The sequence below is a fragment of the Sander vitreus genome, chromosome 10 (genome assembly GCF_031162955.1).
Source record: "Sander vitreus isolate 19-12246 chromosome 10, sanVit1, whole genome shotgun sequence".
Classification (NCBI taxonomy): Eukaryota; Metazoa; Chordata; class Actinopteri; order Perciformes; family Percidae; genus Sander; species Sander vitreus.
The window spans coordinates 32,555,335-32,575,299 of NC_135864.1; the positions used below are offsets into that span (position 1 = coordinate 32,555,335).

General features: G+C 40.8%; 2 protein-coding genes across 3 annotated transcripts; one reads left to right on the forward strand and one right to left on the reverse strand.

The window, feature by feature from the left end:
* Positions 1-432: 432 nt before the first annotated feature.
* Positions 433-4,224, reverse strand: cab39l1 (calcium binding protein 39, like 1). The gene is made up of 9 exons (XM_078261181.1): positions 3,855-4,224; positions 3,153-3,300; positions 2,888-3,052; positions 2,577-2,695; positions 1,530-1,698; positions 1,382-1,441; positions 1,228-1,293; positions 940-1,083; positions 433-744 (listed from the first exon to the last, which is right to left on the reverse strand). The coding sequence occupies exons 2-9, from the start codon at positions 3,267-3,269 to the stop codon at positions 553-555; spliced, it is 1,032 nt and encodes a 343-aa protein (XP_078117307.1). The 5' UTR covers positions 3,270-3,300; positions 3,855-4,224; the 3' UTR covers positions 433-552.
* Positions 4,225-6,139: 1,915 nt separating this feature from the next.
* On the forward strand, positions 6,140-17,399 carry phf6 (PHD finger protein 6). 2 transcript variants are annotated; one of them, XM_078261184.1, is made up of 11 exons: positions 6,140-6,292; positions 8,530-8,688; positions 9,268-9,369; positions 11,688-11,821; positions 11,936-11,982; positions 12,337-12,497; positions 13,333-13,476; positions 13,594-13,698; positions 13,798-13,931; positions 16,295-16,424; positions 16,576-17,399. In XM_078261184.1, exons 2-10 carry the CDS (start codon positions 8,557-8,559, stop codon positions 16,422-16,424), a joined length of 1,089 nt encoding a protein of 362 aa, XP_078117310.1. In that variant the 5' UTR covers positions 6,140-6,292; positions 8,530-8,556; the 3' UTR covers positions 16,576-17,399. The 2 variants fall into 2 exon arrangements, with proteins under 2 accessions (XP_078117310.1, XP_078117309.1); XM_078261183.1 differs by having other exon boundaries at positions 6,141-6,292; positions 8,526-8,688.
* Positions 17,400-19,965: the final 2,566 nt, after the last annotated feature.

The window sequence follows — 19,965 nt, forward strand, 5'->3', positions numbered from 1 at the left end:
ATAAGGGAAGAAACCAAACCTATGCAATTAGTTAGATTAAATGTTCAGAGAGAAGGGTTACTGTATGTTTTAAACTGTTTACCATGAAGATACATTAGAAAAAATAATATATTAACTTCTCCTCACCTTCTCAATCTCTAAAATATAGACACATTTCTGAGAAAGGCTTTTGAGAACACACGTTGGCTGTGAATGGGGTGACATTTTTGTCATTCTAAGGTCTCTGCCAGCCACAATGTGTGTAGAAGGGTAACAGTTTAAGGTCCAACATTACAAGAACGGACTAAATGCATTTAATTATCACTAGAGAAGAAGCACTATGGTTTAAATAACAGTTCTTGGCCCACTCAGGTTGCTGGATGGAAATCACCTCCACACAAAAAAAAAAAAAAAAAAAACAGAAAGTGAAGGAAGTAATCTTTTTTTCCTACATTTTGAAGTTAATATTACATTTTAATGAAGCATGTCTTTTAGACTCTCTCTTAGCCCTCTGCAGCTCCAGCCACCACCCAATAACATCTACCACCTGATGCAGCGCTCGTCCCTGCCGCCTTAAGCTTCCTCCGGTGCCGTGGGCCTCTTCAGGTCCCGGATCTGCTTAATCAGATAGTTCTTCTCGTCGCAGAACTGCTCATCCTCTGATCTGTCGGTCTGGAAGTGGCTCAGGAACTCCACGAGTTTGGCCTGGTTCTTCAGCAGGATGTCCAGCACGGGCTGAGTCTTGTTGGGATTTGCAACAAATACCTTTTTTCAAAAACAGGAGAGAGAGACAGAGATGATGTAAATTGGCTATCTGAAAAGTTTAATGCTTAAATTTGATTACAAACTTCTCTTAAAAACACATTTGTCTTCTAAAAGAGGTATGTAGCATTTCACGGTACAACTAGATTATTATACAGTAATTGTTGTGCACTGATGATACATGTTTTAGGTGCACACCTTGAACACATGGAAAGCTTCAAATTGGATGTTTCGGCTGTTGTCTCTTAGCAAGTTCATCATCAGCTTCAAGTTCTCCGCCCGACTAATGTATTTTGTCATGACAGTGAAGTTGTGTCTATCCAGGAGAAGTTCCCCAAGGAGCTGAAAAAAAAGGATGTAATTACAATACTGTAATTATTGCAAGATCTAGTTAAAGTCACACAATCAACTTAAGTAAGTAGACATGTCAGTTACACTAAGTGCTCAACGGTGATTTTGATTTGACAGAGACGGTGGAGCTTCTACCTTCAAAGACTGACGTTTGGTGACGTAGTTCTCAGAATGCAGCAGCTTCTCGTATTCTGTAAACACCTGATAGACATTTTACAAGTATATTAGGCACAGCATGGGCACTCTTTCCATTAAAGATCAAAATCCACACTAAAAAAAACAAGCTTACTCTGTCATAATTTTTCTCCAGGAAATCTGCACACATAATCTTGTGTCTTGTGAGGAGATCCTGAGAGGGGAACAGAAGAGAGACCAAGATATTAGATAGGGACTGTCGGTATGAAGGTGCTGAAAACGGAAAATATATGCCAGTGTACCTTGAATGAGGCGAAAGCGTCTGAGGCAATGTCAAAGGTTGAGAGATCAACATAATGGAAGAAGCAGTAGAAGTCTTCGGAGAAGAGCACTGTCCGTGCCAAAGGCTCGTGACGCAGGCACTCTCTCAGCATCATTCCACAGTTCAGAGCCACTTCTGGACTCTCATATCTGTACAGGTTAATGCATGTCAGGCCCAGGTTAAGTCATCTGCCCCGTTAGAATTCAATATAGGCCAGTTATAAAACAAACAGATGTAGATGTAACACAAACAAAAACTGCAAACAGGTAAAGTCAATTAAAGATAGACCCATCCTAAACACTTTTAAGACCGTTAATGAGGCATTACATGTCATTTAGCTGACACCTTTTATCCAAATTAATGATGAACATTACACTTCTAGGCCTTATTCTTTTTTTTTTTTTTTTTATAAATGGTAAGGTATTTTTTTATGAGCCTGACGACAGCTGGCTAAATGTAGACAATTCACCATGCAGCTAAAAGGGAATCTATTAGCAGAAGAATCATTTTACACACCAACATCAAATGTCAAATGTTTGATGTCCATCTCTGACAATCTAACTGGATGGTCCTCTTTAGAGACATGACATTTTTGGAACAAACACAGCAATGGGCAGAGATAGCATTTGATCCACTATCAGCCTCAGCTGTAATCGACCACAATGCAATGCAGCCGTAATAGATGTTGCTCTTCCAGTAGGCAGGGCGACTCAAATTTTTTAGAGCTGTAAAACCTGCACTCTATCACTCTCTTCATCAACATGCATTACCCACAGATGAATGCAACATGTTCACGCTCGTTCCTCCGGGAGTTGTTGAAACACATACTGGGTAATGTAGAAAATCACAAGGCATGTTGAGTTAAAGTGATTTTACCAAAAACGTTTAAAAAAAAAAAAAAGTACCATAAACAAAATAATTTGGTTACAGTTAAGGAGTATCTAAGGTTGGACTTGCCTTTAATATACTGTACATATAAAGCACTCACATCAAACATGTATCAAACATCCTGAAAAGATGAACTTACCCTTTCAGAAGCATGAAGAGGATCTGTTGTTGCGTAGAGATGTATTCCACCGTGGGTGTACGGGTGCCAATTTGACGTCTCACAATATTGCTGAACAAATGAACCACATCCTTCTTCCCCTGTACAACACGCAAAGAGATGAATGGCTGACTGGGTGATAATGATATACAAAGACATTTATGCTTTGGGCATGTTCAAATCAGACATACAGTGGGAGCATTGTTTTACCATTTGGTGTTGACACAAAGGGATCAATACTTTTTACAAACACAAAGTCATTGCAGAAACAAGAACATCCCCCCCCCACACACCTCAAAATCAATCCTCTGCAGGTTTGCAATTAGAGCGATGAGGAGGTTGGTGTTGTACAGCTCTTGTGCAAGCTGAGCCACTGCTTCGGTTTGAGGCTCCTTGTCACCTGTTCCACTAAGTACCTCCTTCAGTGAAGCCAGGTTTTTGGACACCTCCTCCGCGACCTTAATTAAGCAGGAAAAAAATATGTTAATGACTAAGACTTTCAGTTGGTGTTAAGAATAAGGGATTACTATTTTAAATAAGAGACAGTCCATTGCCGACCTTTTCGCACTTTTTGCTGTCAGCAGCATCCATCTTTTCCATGGATGCCACATTCTCCTTCAAACTCCTCACTATATCAGCTGGACTCTTCTGAGACTTCCCAAAAGGAAAAGGCATGACTGAAGACTGGTAATCCAAGCCCAAATCTCTGATGAAATAAAACACCGTTGTAAATAACTATGATATGCAGTTAAAGCAATTCAATTTCCTGTACTTCTTTGCATCAGGAAATGGCTGAAAAGCTCTCACCCGCTCTCACCTGAAGAAAGCAACAATAGTTAAACTGTCTGACTGAAACTATTGAGTTGCAATGTTAAAGCTCATGACCACACACACACAGCTAGCTAGCTAACATCGCTAATCTTACATTAGTTTTCAAAGATAATGCGAGCAGATTAGCGCTCAAGTAACACTACTGCGATGCGTTTTCCCTTGGTTATTTGTTTAACCAAGTTAACATTAACGTTAGCCCAGCCGAATAAAACGTGGACTTCCTAACCGAAACGAGGACATAACGGGGAACAGCACGGTAACAAAGTTAACGTCACAGCGATGTTCAGCTGCAAAGTTGAGCTAGCTTGTGACCTAGTTAGCTGTAGCAAGAAACAACAAAACTAGCTTCAGTACGTGGACAGTGAGTACCGTGGAAAACACACACATAACACACTGCTGAAATATTCAGTTCAGGCTGTCAAGACTCACCGAGTGAACTTTAGTTTTGAAGCCGAAGAAGGCTCGGAAGCTAAAAGTTAGCTAGCCGGCTAGCAAGTTGTCCCCACTTTCTTTTACCACTGTAACGCTAACGTTACTTTGAAGTGTAACGTTATCCGAGATATGTGGCTGTAACGTTAGCTAGCTAGCTATCTAACGTGTACTACTTGTAGCTACAAGTTGCTCAAGCGGACGACCTTCATATCTGTGATATTTCCTATAAATCTCTCTACTCGTGACCGTCTGTCACCTATCCTGCTAGCTAGTTGCCTAGTTGTAAAGAGAGAGTTACTGGGCTGGCCTGTCAGACAGCTTCATTTCCCTGTTCTCTTCTGTTGAAACTCTCTCGTCCTCTCCTCATCCCGGGGACACTGGGCGGGTATGTTTTGCTTTACAGGATGACTGCCACTAATTTTAGCCAATCACTTTAACCAAGGCAAAGACGTGGAAACGCCCTCTCCGCTGTAGGTGCGCCTGTTTCATGGCTCGCAAATTTCGTGTGGGTGGAGTCGGTGGACAGAATATACGGGAACCACCTTCAGCCGGACTGCTCTGTAAGAATAATCAAGTGCATCAAAGTTCTCGAGAAAAAGATAAGGCAAAGACATTTTGAGACAGCCCTTTTATCTTATGGAATTTAACTTATATAGGCCATCGTAGAATAAATACATGCATTGCATTTTGTAAAACACAGGATAATATTAATACGTATTAGCATTAGTCATTTCCTTATCAATTCCTCAACATCAATCCACCATAGGCAATTAAAACACATCCATTGCTAATTCACAAAAGTCGCAAGAAAACAAAAAAATAGCATAGTATGTTGAACATTTTTGGTCCTCGTGACTCCCATATGTCCATATCATTACAGCTCCATCATCATGCTCAACAGTAGATGACAGACATTGTGGATTGAAATCACCTTTCAGCAATCTCAAACATACATTAAACCAATCCAGATGTTGAAAAAAATGTAAAAAAGCATCAGAAGGTTAGTGCTCAATACGTCACGTTATGCATATCTCTCTATTGTTATTTACACAAAAGGTTTCCAAATGGCAACCCAGCTAATAAATGCTGTCCGGTTTGGTGCTTATTTTGTGTCACATGTGGTGGTTTATGGTGTTAGCAATTACAGCTCAGGTTTCATTACACAAAGGCGATGGCTGTCCTGTCCTGTCTGTTCTGTCTATCTATAAAAAGACTCACTGGTCAACTCACGATGACAAGCCTTTCTGGAGGATAATAATGTCCTTCACTTCAAGCTTTTGGCCTGGTCATATAATGCAATAATTGCTGTCACTGACATTTTATTGCTGAATTGTCGACTCCCTTGATAAAAAGCAACATGGTACTACATCCTTTGTACATCTGTCCAAGGCTTTTGATATCATCACAACACTGTCAAATAAGCTGTTTTTCATTGTTGTTTTGATGAAACGTCTTACAGCTTGTTCAAATCACAGCCTATCTTTCTGCTAGAGTTCAAACTGTTGTTGCCAATGGCTTCAGGGTGTTTCATAAGGATCAATCTTAAGTCCTCTGCTAATTACTCTATATAATAACTAGGTTACCATAATAAAATTATATTTATTTCTCAACTTAGTACTGCAGTGGTAATTTATATGCTGTCACCTGTTAAATCCATGGCCGGATTGAACCTGTTAAGGGCCAAAATGTTAATGTTGGGCCCATATTGGCCACAGCACCCACTGTGCATTGTGCATGCACCTTCAAGGTTAAGTACAGATCACACAGAAGACTGTATAGAAACTTAATCGCACCCTAATAGCAAAACTTTTTTATGAGTATGCACCAAATTAGCAATAATAATTAATAACAATGAAAATAGGCTTAAGGGCCTCAAGATTCGGTATTACCCTTAATCTTTTACAGTCTACTATGGTAGAAGTATTTCATGCGTTAAGTGCTTGCTTAGGTACAAGCACTTAACGCATGAAATACTTCTCAGATTTTGTGACAAATAGACCTCAAATTAGCTGCAACAACTATTAGTTTAATTCAATTCTGACATAACACTAGAGTGTGTCAAATCTATTTAAAATCTGCATGAAACATGGCCCGCCCTTAGGTAGCCTTATATCTGCTTTGGGGTATTGATACTTAAAATGAAAGTACATTTTCATAAGGTAGCCTTTTCTTGTAAAGCACATTCGTCTTTTACCACTCCTACATCTGACCTCCTGCATTTTTCACGTTTGAAACATTGCAACATATCTTCGCAGACAAGACTTTTATTTTGAAAGGCATACCCGGAAGTCCTGCCGTCTTGAGCAGGGTAGCTAGCTTGATGCTAGTGTGAATAGCTCACGATTACTTCTGAAGGACGGAAAGAAACATAGTCACTGCTCGGAACACTTTTTCATCTTTTCCACCGTCTCAGCGCGATAAGACTATATTAGCAGGTAAGATGTGAGCTGTGTATGAGCGGCTGGATTAATAGCTGCTGTGTTTGATGGCCTTTTGTCGCCCCAGGCCTGGCGTACAAGCTGAGCTGCTCTCTCTTCACAGGGATACATCACGTATGGCGCTCTTTACTTCGAAACGGTTTGCGAAGACCCGCGCCTGTCATGATAATTTCCCACATTTAAAGGGAAATATTCGCAGTTTTTTGGGGTTCCAGCATAAACATAATGTCGAAGTGTCATATTTTCCTACCACCGACCTTTATTTGCCTGCATGAAAAGGCCTTAGGAAAAATGTCTGGGCGTTAAGATGTTCATAGTGAAATTAGTTTTCAGTTATAGCTGGTTTGTTGGAGAAAGGGACACACACCCCCTTTAATTCAAAACTTTGTAGGAGAAATGTAAGGCACTTTTTATGTTTCACTTATTCTTTTCGCAAATCGACCACGGCATCGCCATGTAGTACAGGATTGTGATATGAGAGCATTTCAGTGAAGAGCAGAGGTTGAAATAAAAGATATTTGCCGTTATTTACATGGACAGCATTGTGTGTTTTGCACGCTGGCTCCGCTGCTGTAGCCGCCGCAGTGAAATCCTGGCCCTGCTATCATGGCTGTAACCGTACGGCTCTATCAAGGCGTCGCAGCACACTGCTATTGTGATTTTTTTTTTTTTTTTATGTGTGTGTGTTTTAAAAAATAACCCACCCAGTTTCGTTTGTGGACTATTAAGGATTTAGTAAAAATTTTTACTCCTCATATTTATTAAATCTGCGGCGCCTGAAGCGCATAATGGACACCATTAAACAGACTATCTTTGCAAAATGACAGCACACATTTAGAGGTTTCGAGCTTCTCATACTTTAAAGAATACAGTGACGGATTTTCAGCCAATCTTGCATGGTTTTAAAAAAAATGTTGATTAATAATACAATACAAAGGTTTAATAAAAATGCAGCTGAAAATGATACATTGTTAATATTCAAATCATCCCAGCTCCAGGTAATGTGTATATCTTTACTGCTTATCTAGAGGCAATACGGTCTAAAATAGCATATTTTCATTGATTAATATTTCTTAAGACAATGTTATGGCTGCGAGTTGGGTCAGACAAGATATGGTAGAATGTTGGAGCAGACTGTGTATGCAAAATGGAAAACATGTTGCATCATTTGCAGTAAAACTACTCATGGAGGGGTTGTCTGTAATTAGAAGTAGCCCCTATGTGTAAGATAAACAGGGTTGCATTAGATCTGGTGTGATTGAGTTCCTATTCCCTGTTCAGTCTGATTTATACCTGTGATGGCTGTCGTTAATTGCCAGCCTGGGTTGTGATGATATTGTCTGCAACTGTCACCTTTTTAATGACCGAACATAAACAACATTGATTGGCCTCCTCAAATATAAGCAGGATCTCACACAATTCTGATATTGGTCAGCAGTTTTAGCAGACTGTGGATTTTAGTATCCATACAGGCCATCAGATAATCTTCATAGCACAGTCAACCCAAATGAACTAGGATCAGAAGTTGAGACTGTCAAGCTGTAGTCCTGCAACCAATGTGTAGGCCCCGTGTGCAGTCCACCATTTAACAGTGTTTGTAGGACACATGGCTCTTCTTTGGGGACTTTCGTTGCTCTATTTTGGAGTTATTTGGAGTAGCCTAGTCAAAGTTTTGTTTCCAGCTGTTTCTGGGAAAGAGTTTGTCTGTGGCTACTTTCCAAAGGGTTCTTTTATTATCTCACAATCCTCACATTTAGTTGGTGAACGAGAACTTGATATCCAGAGTACAGTTGACTCCCCTTCGCGAGGACGCTTATGCAGTTGACAAATGTTTATCCCTCGTTATGAACACATTACTAACTGAACAGTTTAAAACTCTGTTATCATATTACCCTACTGTTAATATGTTGGGCCATCATTGTCATCATTTATTTTAGCTACATTGCCAATGATTCTGGGCATCACCAAAGATTCCTGGCTCTTAGTTTGAATCAGATATGAGCTGTGATTATGAGCAAGATGTGTGACGGATGCATCAGTGTGTATGGAAGCTGTTATAATGGTATACATGGCAAGGCTGGATGATTGAGTGAAGTAGACAATCGTTTTAATAATATCTATTTAAAAAGAAATACTAACCAGCTTGTGTGATGCAAAGTTATCTTGTCGTTCTCACCTTAATATATTTGTGGTTTTTTTTTTTTTTAAATGTTTTTTTTTTTGTCATTAGACAGTTGGTCAAACAAAAAAAGCCTTTGGTCATGTCGGGACAGAGGAAAGGAGCAGCAGCACGGCTGCTTAAATGTGCCTTCTGCAGAACCAACCGGGACAAGGAGTGCGGGCAGCTGCTGGTGTCTGACGGCCAGAAGGTGGCAGCCCACCATAAGTGCATGGTGAGAAGAGCACACTGTTCTAACCTCTTTTAGCCTGGGATCCTTCAACACAAAGTCATGCTTACTTGCAACCCTTGTTACACATGCAGAATAGTGAAGAAATCAGCCCCAAAAACTGTGGATTTTGTGTTTTTCCTGTTGTTTCATTTGTTTATAAGCTAACAAAAAGTCTGCATTTCCTAAAGAAGAAAAAAACTGTTTTAAAAAAAAAAAAGTTTAGCAGAAAGAAGTGATATATCTCCCATATTCTTGAAAACCTCCAATTTGTCTTTTGTCCCCTTGGTGAGCCTGGCCTCCAGGTTTGAGAAAACACTGCTCTAACTCCTAAAGCCTCTGACATACCATTTAAAAAATGTGGCTGAATAGAAAATGTCATTTTGTGAGTATAAGTATTTTACTGTGAAATCGGCTCTGATGCCTGTAACACATGGAATCCACGCTAACCCTCAGAGTAGTGTGGAAAATGGTGCAGTAGTCATGAGGGAAATTAAAATGCAGATATTGTACATATCATCATCATCATCATCATATCGAAAGACTGCACAAACCAATTTATGCTTCTTATAAATGTCTATGCAGCTTTTCTCCTCTGCCCTGGTCACATCCCACTCAGACAGCGACAACATTGGAGGATTTTCCATTGAGGATGTGAAAAAGGAGATCAAGAGGGGAAATAAATTGGTAAGTACCCCACTGCCCCTCTCAGTGAACCATTAATAACAGAGGAGTGGAGCAGGAGAGCTATAAGGCCCCAGGGTTGAGCTTTGGTGCTGTACAGATTTGATCTGAAAACTATAAGTGTATTTAAATTTGAACGTATATTACTTGTTGATGTTAAGAGTACCACACATCCAAACACTGTGCATAAGGAGAATATGCAGTAGCTGCTTTATTGAACTAATAGTAACTAATGATGATGATGATGATGCATGCATGTTTTTATGTAACTGCTGTTTACTTGAGCATATGCCTGTCTTTCTTGTACACACATGTTGTATGTGTGTGGATGTATGCAGACTGTAGCATGACACTAAATCCCTAATGTTTAATATCACGTTTTAATTGGGAAATATCAGCTTTTGCATCTAATAACATATCTAGAATTACATTGTTTTGAATAAACAGGCTGTGGCTCATTCCTCAATCTGAAAAACCATTTAATAAGTATGTATGTCTATGTCAGACACTGAATGTTATGAGATGCACTGCAGCTGTCTGTAAGACGCCTGTGAATTTCAGAGTCTGACACTGAAATGCAATTGCATAACATCTATATTGCTGTAAATTAATATCAGTTTCACACGTTATATTTTTATTCTAGCTCATGCCGTGATAAACTATTCTGTAAAAGTGTATCCATATATTTACAGGTACAGTGTTTATAGCATTATGTTGTCTTTCATGAATACACCTATATGTATTTATATTGAAGAGTGCTCTTTTTTCATAACCTTGTTGTGTGCTTCTATGACATTATTTCATGATATTTACACATGGCCTGTCAGACAGTTGTGTCCATCAGGTCCCTGTGATCTTTGGAGAGAAAATGACTAGTTACAGTATTAGTTGTCAGCTTTTTAGAATGAATGCTGTTATTGGCTGGCCCGTGACCCGCCGCATGGCGAGGGCCAGCGTTATGGATGGGAAACGGTCACTGAGTCACTGAATGTTGAAGTTCCACCATTGGTCGGAGTGAGTGTGATGGCGTGAGTGTTGGGGTTTCCCCGTGGGCCAATGCCCTTTCAAAATGTATTGGCACCACACAGGCTTTTACCGCCGCTATCGCCCATTAATCAGCTGATTGACTTCCTGAGTACATGGTGGATGTTGTTGCTGCTGCCACCACCACCACCCCCGTTTCAACTGTTTTAATGAATGGTCGGGCAGAGTAGGCTACATGCCGATTAGAGTTCGGATCGGGGCGCATTTTTCTGTCCGCATTAAAAAATAAGCTTTTTTAAATTTAAAATTATCAATGCCTTATCGCGCTGATGTGACCGAGCCCGACCAGAACCCGAACATCATTTCTAAATATCTGTCTGAACCCGTGTCCTGACGGGTCCCGTCGGGTCCCGTCGGGCTCGGTTCGGGTATTCATCCTCTAATGCAGATGAATGGCACACCACCTCGCATATCTGTCTGTCACTCTCTCTCTCTCTCTCTCTCTCTCTGAATGTGTGGAACAAGTTGGCCTACACAGTTAAGAAAAAAAAAGTTCACAAACATCAGTGACATATTTATAATTTATTAGTGTGTGCTGTATGAACAGGCGTCAATAGGAAGTGGGCAGCGCTTTCCGGCCTTCAGCAGCCGGTGTAAACCCATTAAAAGAACTACTCCCAATTACAAAGAAGTAGTCATCTTTAAAATGGAAGCATGTGAAAGTAGCACAAGGAAGCAGTGCCAGTGGAACTTAAGTTTCAATTTCCAGTGCACTGTAGAGAGCAGAGAAGAAGTAAATAGTAAAGTTGTGAAGTGGTGGTTAATGTACCGTGTAGGTTTCAGTTTGGCTGCAGCTTCTGAAGACCAACGTCTGAGGCTGCGGTTCATAATTGTCATGGTGAAAACCTAGGTGTGTAAGTGTCAAAAGTCCTTTCTGACGCTCCATTTATGCAAGCTGTAGAGAGCTCCATATATATGACATCAAAAAAGGAAAGGGTCAATGTACGAATAGACAAGTCATGAGGTGGTTTCCAACGGGTTGCAATCATTTTCTTAGCAGCTGTAAGTCCAGCAAATGCAGCACGTTTCAGAATTTTAGAGAGCTGAACGGCTGACAAATCAAAACACTGATAGTAACAGGTACAGTATCATTAATCAAGGCAGATATTTTGGATGCAATATTGTTCCAGAACTGACAACCAGGAGAGCAATCCCAGATCCCGTGAAGATATGTACCTTGAGCTTTTAGTGGGCAGAAAGTGCATGAAGGACTGTCAATTACTTTCATGAACCTAGCCTTGTTCTTAAAGATACAGGTCTGTTTCCTTTCCCCTCAGATGTGTTCTTTATGTCACCGGCCGGGTGCTACCATCGGCTGTGATGTGAATACGTGCCGGAGGACGTATCACTATTACTGCGCTCTGAAGGACAAAGCCCAGATCAAAGAGAATCCCTCACAAGGGATTTACCTGTAAGTCACTTTAGACTCTGGACTCTTCTGCGCACAAATCTACAAAAAAACAAAATATACATTTTCTTTCCATTAAATTCAATTGAATTATATTTCTTTTGCTCCTGAACATAGTGTTTACTGTCGCAAACACCGGGATGCCTCTCAGGTTGGCATTCAAGGTAAAGTATGCTTTAACATCTGTTATATCATTAGGCTGTGTGGATGATTGGATTTACAGCTGCTTTCCCTTTTCAGTTGCAACACAAATACAAACACGTAGACTCCATGAATTTGAGTTGTTTGTAATGATGATTGTCTGTTTAAATCTCATTGTATATCAAATTGTAATACTACCACAAAACATTCTCTTACAGCCGCTCGCTCCATCTGTTCTGTGCTTGACATTTGTTCTGATGAAGTTCTTAATGTGATTTTTGTCTCCCAAAAAAAAATACACTCGCAGATTGTTTTGCTTGAATATCTTTTATGAACGGAAAAGTTTGTACTAATCATGATTGTTGGTACGTCGTTAGATGAAGAGGGAGCTGTGGCCAATGATTCCGACTCATCGCCTCCACAAAGTAGGGGCAGAGGAAGGTTCGAGAAGGGAAGAGCCAAGGTCGGATCTCGCGGCCAATCAGAAGACACCCGCTCCACTTCCTCGCAGGCTGCAGACGAGGAGAGTTCCTCCCACGTAAGGCAACACGTCTGTTCACCAATGCAGTCTGTGAAATTCACTTGAATGGCCTGTCCGCTTAGCCTGGATGCCAGCCGAACTTAGCCCCGCCCACAACATTTGAGGTCGGGAAGTTCGGTCTGGACTTGAGCCGTTGTGGAGCAACTATGCTCAAGCCAGGGCGGGCTTTATACGATGATGGACATATGATCAACAGTAACGTAATCAACCACGTCACCAAAGAGCGCTTGGGTTGAATTTGTTTACAACAAAGATGGCTGCCATCGCGTCTGTTATAAAAGATATGGACAGCGCATTTATTTTAAAAGAGGAACAGAGAACCGCGATCACGTATGTAGACACATTGCCACACCCGTCCGCACGACACGGAAACTGCCGCCTCTGCTCTGTCGAAGCCTACCTTTGACTTGCAGCTTCTGTGACGTCTGTTTCTTTGCTCTGATTGGTTGGAGGTCTATCCAATTGAGTGCAGAGGCATTTTCTTTCCTGGTTCGGTTGAAACCCGCCCCATAATCACAGCCCAGTGGAGCAGTATCAGACTCATGTTCTGACTAGAATATAAGTATGACCACGTCAGGCTACTATCCGCTGTATGTGGCTACTGTCCGCTGTATGTGGCTACTGTCCGCTGTATGTGGCTGCTGTCCGCTGTATGTGGCTACTATCCGCTGTATGCGGCTGCTGTCCGCTGTATGCGGCTGCTGTCCGCTGTATGCGGCTGCTGTCCGCTGTATGTGGCTACTATCCGCTGTATGTGGCTGCTGTCCGCTGTATGCGGCTGCTGTCCGCTGTATGCGGCTACTGTTTTTGAGTGTTGTTCCGTGTGTTCTAGCGGGACAGGTCACCTCTTCGGGCCAGCCCGGCAGATGGCGGCCAGCGCTGTGGCTTCTGTCATGCTGGTGATGAAGAGAATGAGACGAGGGGCATGCTTCATACCGATAACTCCAAAAAAGTGGCGGCACACTACAGGTGCATGGTAAGTTTGATGTGCGCGGGGATGTCTGTTTGTGCAACATGCAGAACACTTAATGCCGTGAATGTGCAGTTGCAGCACTACCGCTTTTATCTTTTTGTAATCTATTGTCCCTTTCAGCTTTTTTCATCAGGGACGGTGCAGCTGACCACTACGTCACGGGCTGAATTTGGAAACTTTGACGTAAAAACAGTCATCCAGGAAATCAAGAGAGGGAAAAGAATGGTGGGAAGATGTTTCTAACCACTAAACAGTCTAACCTGTTTTGAAAGAGTTAAAAAAACGACTTTTTTGTTAATGAAATTTTGTTTTTTGTTTTTCCAGAAATGCACACTCTGCACTCAGTTGGGTGCTACCATTGGATGTGAAATCAAGGCATGTGTGAAGACCTACCACTATCACTGCGGCCTGCAGGACAAAGCCAAGTACATTGAGAACATGGCACGTGGCATCTACAAGTGAGTTCAACTACAGAGAAACACATTTTCAGTTAAAAATAAAGGGCTTATGCTTCAAACCAGATTTGAACATATATCATTTGACTGTATTATTGTATTACTTTTTTTTTTTTTTTTTACTTGGGTTTTTTTACACAGATTTTCTCTTTATATTTACTGTTGCCACAATATAATTTGTACTTTGATTCTAAGTTTTACATATGATCATCAAGTCACAATTATTCCTTGAATGCCATTATTGTAAAGGTTTTTCACTAATGCCTTCTTGATTCCGATGAGCTTTTAATTTACACTAATGTGAAAAGATGATATGTTTAACTTACACTTTAGAAAACCATAGTCATGGATGGTCATCCTAGGCTGGATCACCAAGCTAATTAATACCATTCAGAGACAGATTTCGCAGAATGGTTTGTATTTACGCATCACATGCTTTTATCTAATCCAAACTTGATTATTGCAGTGCTCTGTATTCTGGCAATAGTAAGGGAAACATTCATAGACTGCAGCTTATTCAAAATGCTGCCGCCAGGAATGAACACATCACACCAATCCTTGCTGCCCTTCACTGGTTACCAGTGAGTTGTAAAATAGATTTTAAGATTTAACTCCTGCCTGAACGGCCTCCTGCCTATATATGTGATTTGCTAACTCCGTACGAGCTGGACCGATGCCTGAGATCCTCTGGCAGGGCTCTACTAAGGGTTCCAAAATCTCGTCTTGTCACTAACGGTGACCAGGCCTTTGCTGTTCGGGCCCTTCGGTTATGGCTTCTTTTAAATCTCTTCTAAAGACTCGCTTTTATCGTGTGGCCTTTTCATAACTGTTTTTTTTATTATTTATATACACACACACATACACACAACTGTTATTTATTGCTAACATTGTTGTATTATTTATTGTTGAATCTTAAGTATTTCAGTGCATTTATATTTTAATTATGGATCTTGTTTTATTCATTATTTACTGTACAGCACTTTGTAACTTGGTTTTGAAAAGTGCTATACAAATTAAGTTATTATTATTATAATTATATTTTGTTATCTCATATTCTGGTATGTATAAGTTATAGAAGTTTGATTTACTTAACCAACCACATCTGAACCACATCTGGCCTAACCCTAACCCTAAACCCAACCCCAACCCCTTTCCTCTCAATGCTCCAATCACTACGCATGAGCGTGAGATTAACGGTGTCCTGAGTTTTCTTGGAAAACATTTGCAAAGCCAATTATTTTTTGAATATTGCAGATTGTGCATGGTTTCCATCCACGTTAGCTAACTTGCAGTCTTCCTCTTCCCCGTTTTTATTTTACGACCACCGTCGTCTGTTCATCGGTGAAATAGCACCTTAAACTTTAAGGCTCTGTTCAGACCTGGCATTAACATGCTTCATTTTATGAACCTAAAAAAAAAAAAAAAAAAGGGTTATTGTCTACCTGCCGTCCCCAGTAGGGCTGGGTACCGAATTCAATACTTTTTAGACACCGACCGAATTGCCTCTAAAGTATTGAGTATCGAAAAATGCCTCGTCATTTAATTCCAAATTTCAATACCTATGGAGTAAATCTCATCAGCGTCAGTGAGCCAATAAGCACGCAGCATGCTTCTACTAAGATCTAATAATGCTGCTGATTGGTTGTCTGAAGTTATAGAGGCAGGCAAGAACAAATCCACGTTATGCACAGAGGGGGCTCACGTATAGGAACCGGTGTCGAAGTCACGGTATCGGTACCGGTATCGAAAATCTTTGAACGATACCCAGCCCTAGTCCCCGGGGACCTTTGCCAGGCAACGCCAGCGCACAGAGCTTCAGACCTGGGGATGAGAGCAGGCGGGCGGGGAGGTGTCACATCTGTGCAGAGCAACCGGAACAAAAACACTGACAGTATGATGATAACATCCAAAACACAAGATGTAAAGTGATTTCTAAGTGAGAAACATTTTTGGCGCCACTCGTACTCCATTTTTTAGTCGTCGTGGACAAAGCCAGCAATTGAGTACGTACCCTCGCTTACGCATACAACCTCAGTTGAGTAGGCAGCCCAGGACACATTTGTGTACACACTGCTAAAAGAATGTGGCCATCCCGAATATGCCAGGTCTGAACATCAGTCATATTTCCATCCCCTCCTGTCCTGTGTAGCAGAATGTGTTGAATCATTTAGCTGTTGCAAGTGTTGAAATTTGCAGAAGCACCCAAAGTTGCAGCCTTTTATGGTGTTGGTTGGTTGTGTGAGAAACTACAAAAGTCACTTCCTATGTAACTTTCTCTGGTTTGAAGACACTTTATTAGTGTCTATAAGGGTCATTTGACGACCCTGTGGTTGTCCCTTTGCTGATTTGTGTGTGTGTTTTAAAAGGCTATACTGTAAGAATCACAGTGGCAACGAGGAGAGGGATGAAGAAGATGAGGAACGTGAGAATCGCAGTAGACAGAGGGCAGCAAACAACCTTGAAGGAACAGCTGTAACGCAAGTGAATGGCAACTAGGTAGGTTATTAGCGGTGGTTGCACACAACAACTATTGTTAAAACATACAAAATGTCCACATTCCATGTCAAACACGAGGTTTCAGTGTTTTCCTATAGCAGTAGTTGAAGTTTTAAAATCTGCTGTCATTTCATTGATGCCATTCTTACAGGTTGGCCTGAGGGACGTGACGTGGGATGAAAACAGAAGAACTCTAAGACGAGGGAGAGATATTTTTTATAATAAATCTTAGCCTACTCACAAAGTGGTGGTCTACCACCCCCCTTCACGTTTTTTTTTTTTCTCTCCAGTAAATGGACATGATGTCCCAATGTGCACCAGATGTCTTCTTGACGTGAAACCCTGTTTTGAGTTGACTGGATAAGCTTTTCACAGACTGGTGGTACTCTGCAGAGCACTGGACTGCTGCAGGATCATAAAAAGCCATGGCTAATCTTACCCAAGACTCCGTGATGGGCTCACATTTCAAATACATGTATTATTTCCGTGAATAAGAGCCGATGGACTGATCTTCTGATTGTCTCACTGCCCATGTCCCCACAGGTTACATGACACACACTTGCTGAAATGGATGCATTCTTGCTTTTCCTTGCTTCTAAAGGACTCACTTTTAAGAGGAGTCTGTTTGTTACTAGTCTCTCTATCAAGTTGTGCAGTTTGATTACCCTGTTTCTGTACTCATGTCTTAAGAATACTCTTTTCATGTTAGCCTTTCTTTCTTGATATGTAATATTTTGCTACTGTATTATCATCATGGGTAATTTTTTAATATCTGGACAGTCACAATTACAATTTTTTGCCAGCATGCACTTGGATTTTGCCACTGTTCAAGGTGGCATTTTCTTATTTAGCTACTAAAGGGCAAAGTAGAGCTCTTTAGAGGTGTTGGCTTGACTTTGTTTGATTTACTGTTACTTGTATCTCTACAAATGTATCCATGAATGATTGGAAATAGAAAATATTTTATTTTACACATTTACTGAGTGAACGGAGTCTTTCATTTAAACGTGTGTCCATAAGGTAGTATGGGCATGGCTGGTTACAGCGTGTTAAAGGTGAAGATGAGCTTTGAAGAGTGAAGAATGTCACACTAGCTGCAGTGTCATAAAGTCAGACCTCTAGAAACGGCAAGGCCATACATGTTCCCATCTGGAGTATTCTTTCTGCAGATAAAGTACTTTGTGTAGATGAATTTAGGGCATTTCATTTTTTTTATGTACACATTTTTTAACACTTTAAGCAAGTCATCATTAGGTCCACACTATAATATCTTATGTTTCGGTTTCAGAGTGAGAGGTGAGAATGATAATTGATTAAATGATCCAAAGACCCCTTAACTGAGAGAGAGACGGAGCAGGGACCCCCTACTACATATATTGTATAAAATTAAGTTGCCTATTAAACTGGGCCTACAATAACGTGTAGGGCGGCCTATAGCCTTTATACATACTTTTGTTTGCATAGAATACTAAGCTATTAAAATAATTATTGGCATGATTTTTTAAATCATGTTTTAATGTTAAACATACATGTGGTACAGTGAGTCCTTAGGATGAACTGTATCTGTGGATGGCTACCTTACCTATAGGCCAGTAAGCCTATCAGCAGTGGGGATTTATATTTGCTAATAATATGTTGGATTCATGTTAATACTTTTACATTTTTGAAAAAACTTTCAAAAATTAACAATAATTTGGAGGCCCCCCTGCAGTGACTCTGAGGACCCACTAGGGTCCCAGATCCCCTGTTGAAGATCTCTGATGTAGAGAGATAGCTAGTATTGTATACTTAGTCAACTGTCAATAAAGTTTGTTTAAAAAAAGGCTACAGCCTCAAACGAAACCGCCTCAGAGCCATGTGCTCAGAGCACAACATCAAATGAAGCCGTAATGCATCAGGTCTCAGGATAAAGATGCATGTTCATCTGATGTCGGAGACCTGACTGACGGTGATATGTCCTAATATGAACACCGCACTACTGCACTCCATGATCATGAAGAGAAGACTGCACTTTTATCAGGCCTGTGGGTGCTACTAAACAGTGTATTCATATAAGTCTGTACCAAGACGGCTGATATGACAATAGTTTTAGTGGTTAGAAGCAGTGATGTTGCCGAGGCTTCGGAGCGTTTGTCGAGAAATCCAGGAAGTTTTCCATAAAGCGCGTACTTTATATTGAGGTTTGTGTCGTTTTAGACAAAGGCGTAATTGATGATGCTGCCGAAGGCCGAACACAGTGGAGAAAATATTGTTCCTGAATAAGATTCTCCACTCTACATCATTTTCCTAGTCATATAAGCAGCTCACTGTCTTGGACTTGATTACATTGGTATTGACTGCAGCCCTGCTTGCCACTTCTGTTTATGAAACAATTAGGCCTAATTATTTACCAAGGGATTCATTACACACATTTACAAGACATACAGTTATGTAACATTTTACTGGCACAAAATACAGTATCACAGATGGTTGAGATCATCTGTAACATATCTGCCTGTTTTACACTCTTTGACCAACAGGTGAGGTGAAACCTCGGGGAAATTATCCAATGTGCTGAGAAGCTTCAATGCTTAAAAGGTGCACTGTGAGTTCCTGCATGGTTTCAGCGCGATTTCATTTTTGTCTCAAATCATAGGCATCTCTCCTTGATCCGCTAGCTGCCTGCCCCCTCAATACACAAAAAGCCCGGTCTTGGGAGACAACACAGGGGTCGTAAACGTCACACAAACACTAGAGGCACAGGCTGTGCACCAAAATACAACAAATCACGTTCCAGCCAATCACTGACAAGATGGATGGGTGTTGTCTCCAGAGACCGGGCTTTTTCCACAGTGTATTGAGGGGGCAGGCAGATAACGGATCAAGGAGAGATGCCTACGATTTGAGACAAAAATGAAGTTGTGCTGAAACCATGCAGGAACTCATAGAGCACCTTTAACTAGAACTGCAAGCAGTTATGACGGGGTCCAAGCCTCCTCCTTGGGCGGAATCCAAAGCTGAACGGTGGGGAGGCAGCAGGATGTTTTTATATTGTAAAAACATCCTGCTTCCTGATCCATGACTTTAGATTTTATATAGAAAAATAAATGTACGTACATCTAGTAATATATGATTAATTACACACATTTACAAGAAAAATAAATATACGTAGGCTACATGTAATATATTATTAATTACACACATTTACAAGACAGTTATGTTATACAACAACAACATGTTATACATGCCTACTTATCAGAAAATAGACACTATTGACAGGATATAATGGATTACATTTTTTTTTTTTTTATTGTTGACAGATCTGTCCTGCGGTCCTTATACACAGCCCTGCTGTGTAAACCGCGCCTCGGGCATGGACCCCTAATATTAATCTCTACAAAAACAACAGGGTTCCACAGCCGTGCTGTAACCGCGGTTCCCACACAGCAGGGCTTGGACCCATGGATGTATTAAGAGAACTGGACCCCTAATGAAGCTTCACCTCACCATCACTAGTTAGAAGTTGGCAGCATGCTTTACCTTCTTCACATCCAAGCGCTTC

Excerpts from the sequence above, each read along its gene's own strand:
- phf6 (XM_078261184.1), top strand. The coding sequence starts at position 8,557 with ATGTCGGGACAGAGGAAAGGAGCAGCAGCACGGCTGCTTAAATGTGCC. Across the intron at positions 12,498-13,332 it reads ACGAGGAGAGTTCCTCCCAC|CGGGACAGGTCACCTCTTCG; the intron begins GTAAGGCAACAC and ends CGTGTGTTCTAG. Across the intron at positions 13,699-13,797 it reads TCAAGAGAGGGAAAAGAATG|AAATGCACACTCTGCACTCA; the intron begins GTGGGAAGATGT and ends TTGTTTTTCCAG.
- cab39l1 (XM_078261181.1), bottom strand. The coding sequence starts at position 3,269 with ATGCCTTTTCCTTTTGGGAAGTCTCAGAAGAGTCCAGCTGATATAGTG. Across the intron at positions 3,053-3,152 it reads ACAGCAAAAAGTGCGAAAAG|GTCGCGGAGGAGGTGTCCAA; the intron begins GTCGGCAATGGA and ends TGCTTAATTAAG. Across the intron at positions 1,294-1,381 it reads TGGAGAAAAATTATGACAGA|GTGTTTACAGAATACGAGAA; the intron begins GTAAGCTTGTTT and ends AATGTCTATCAG.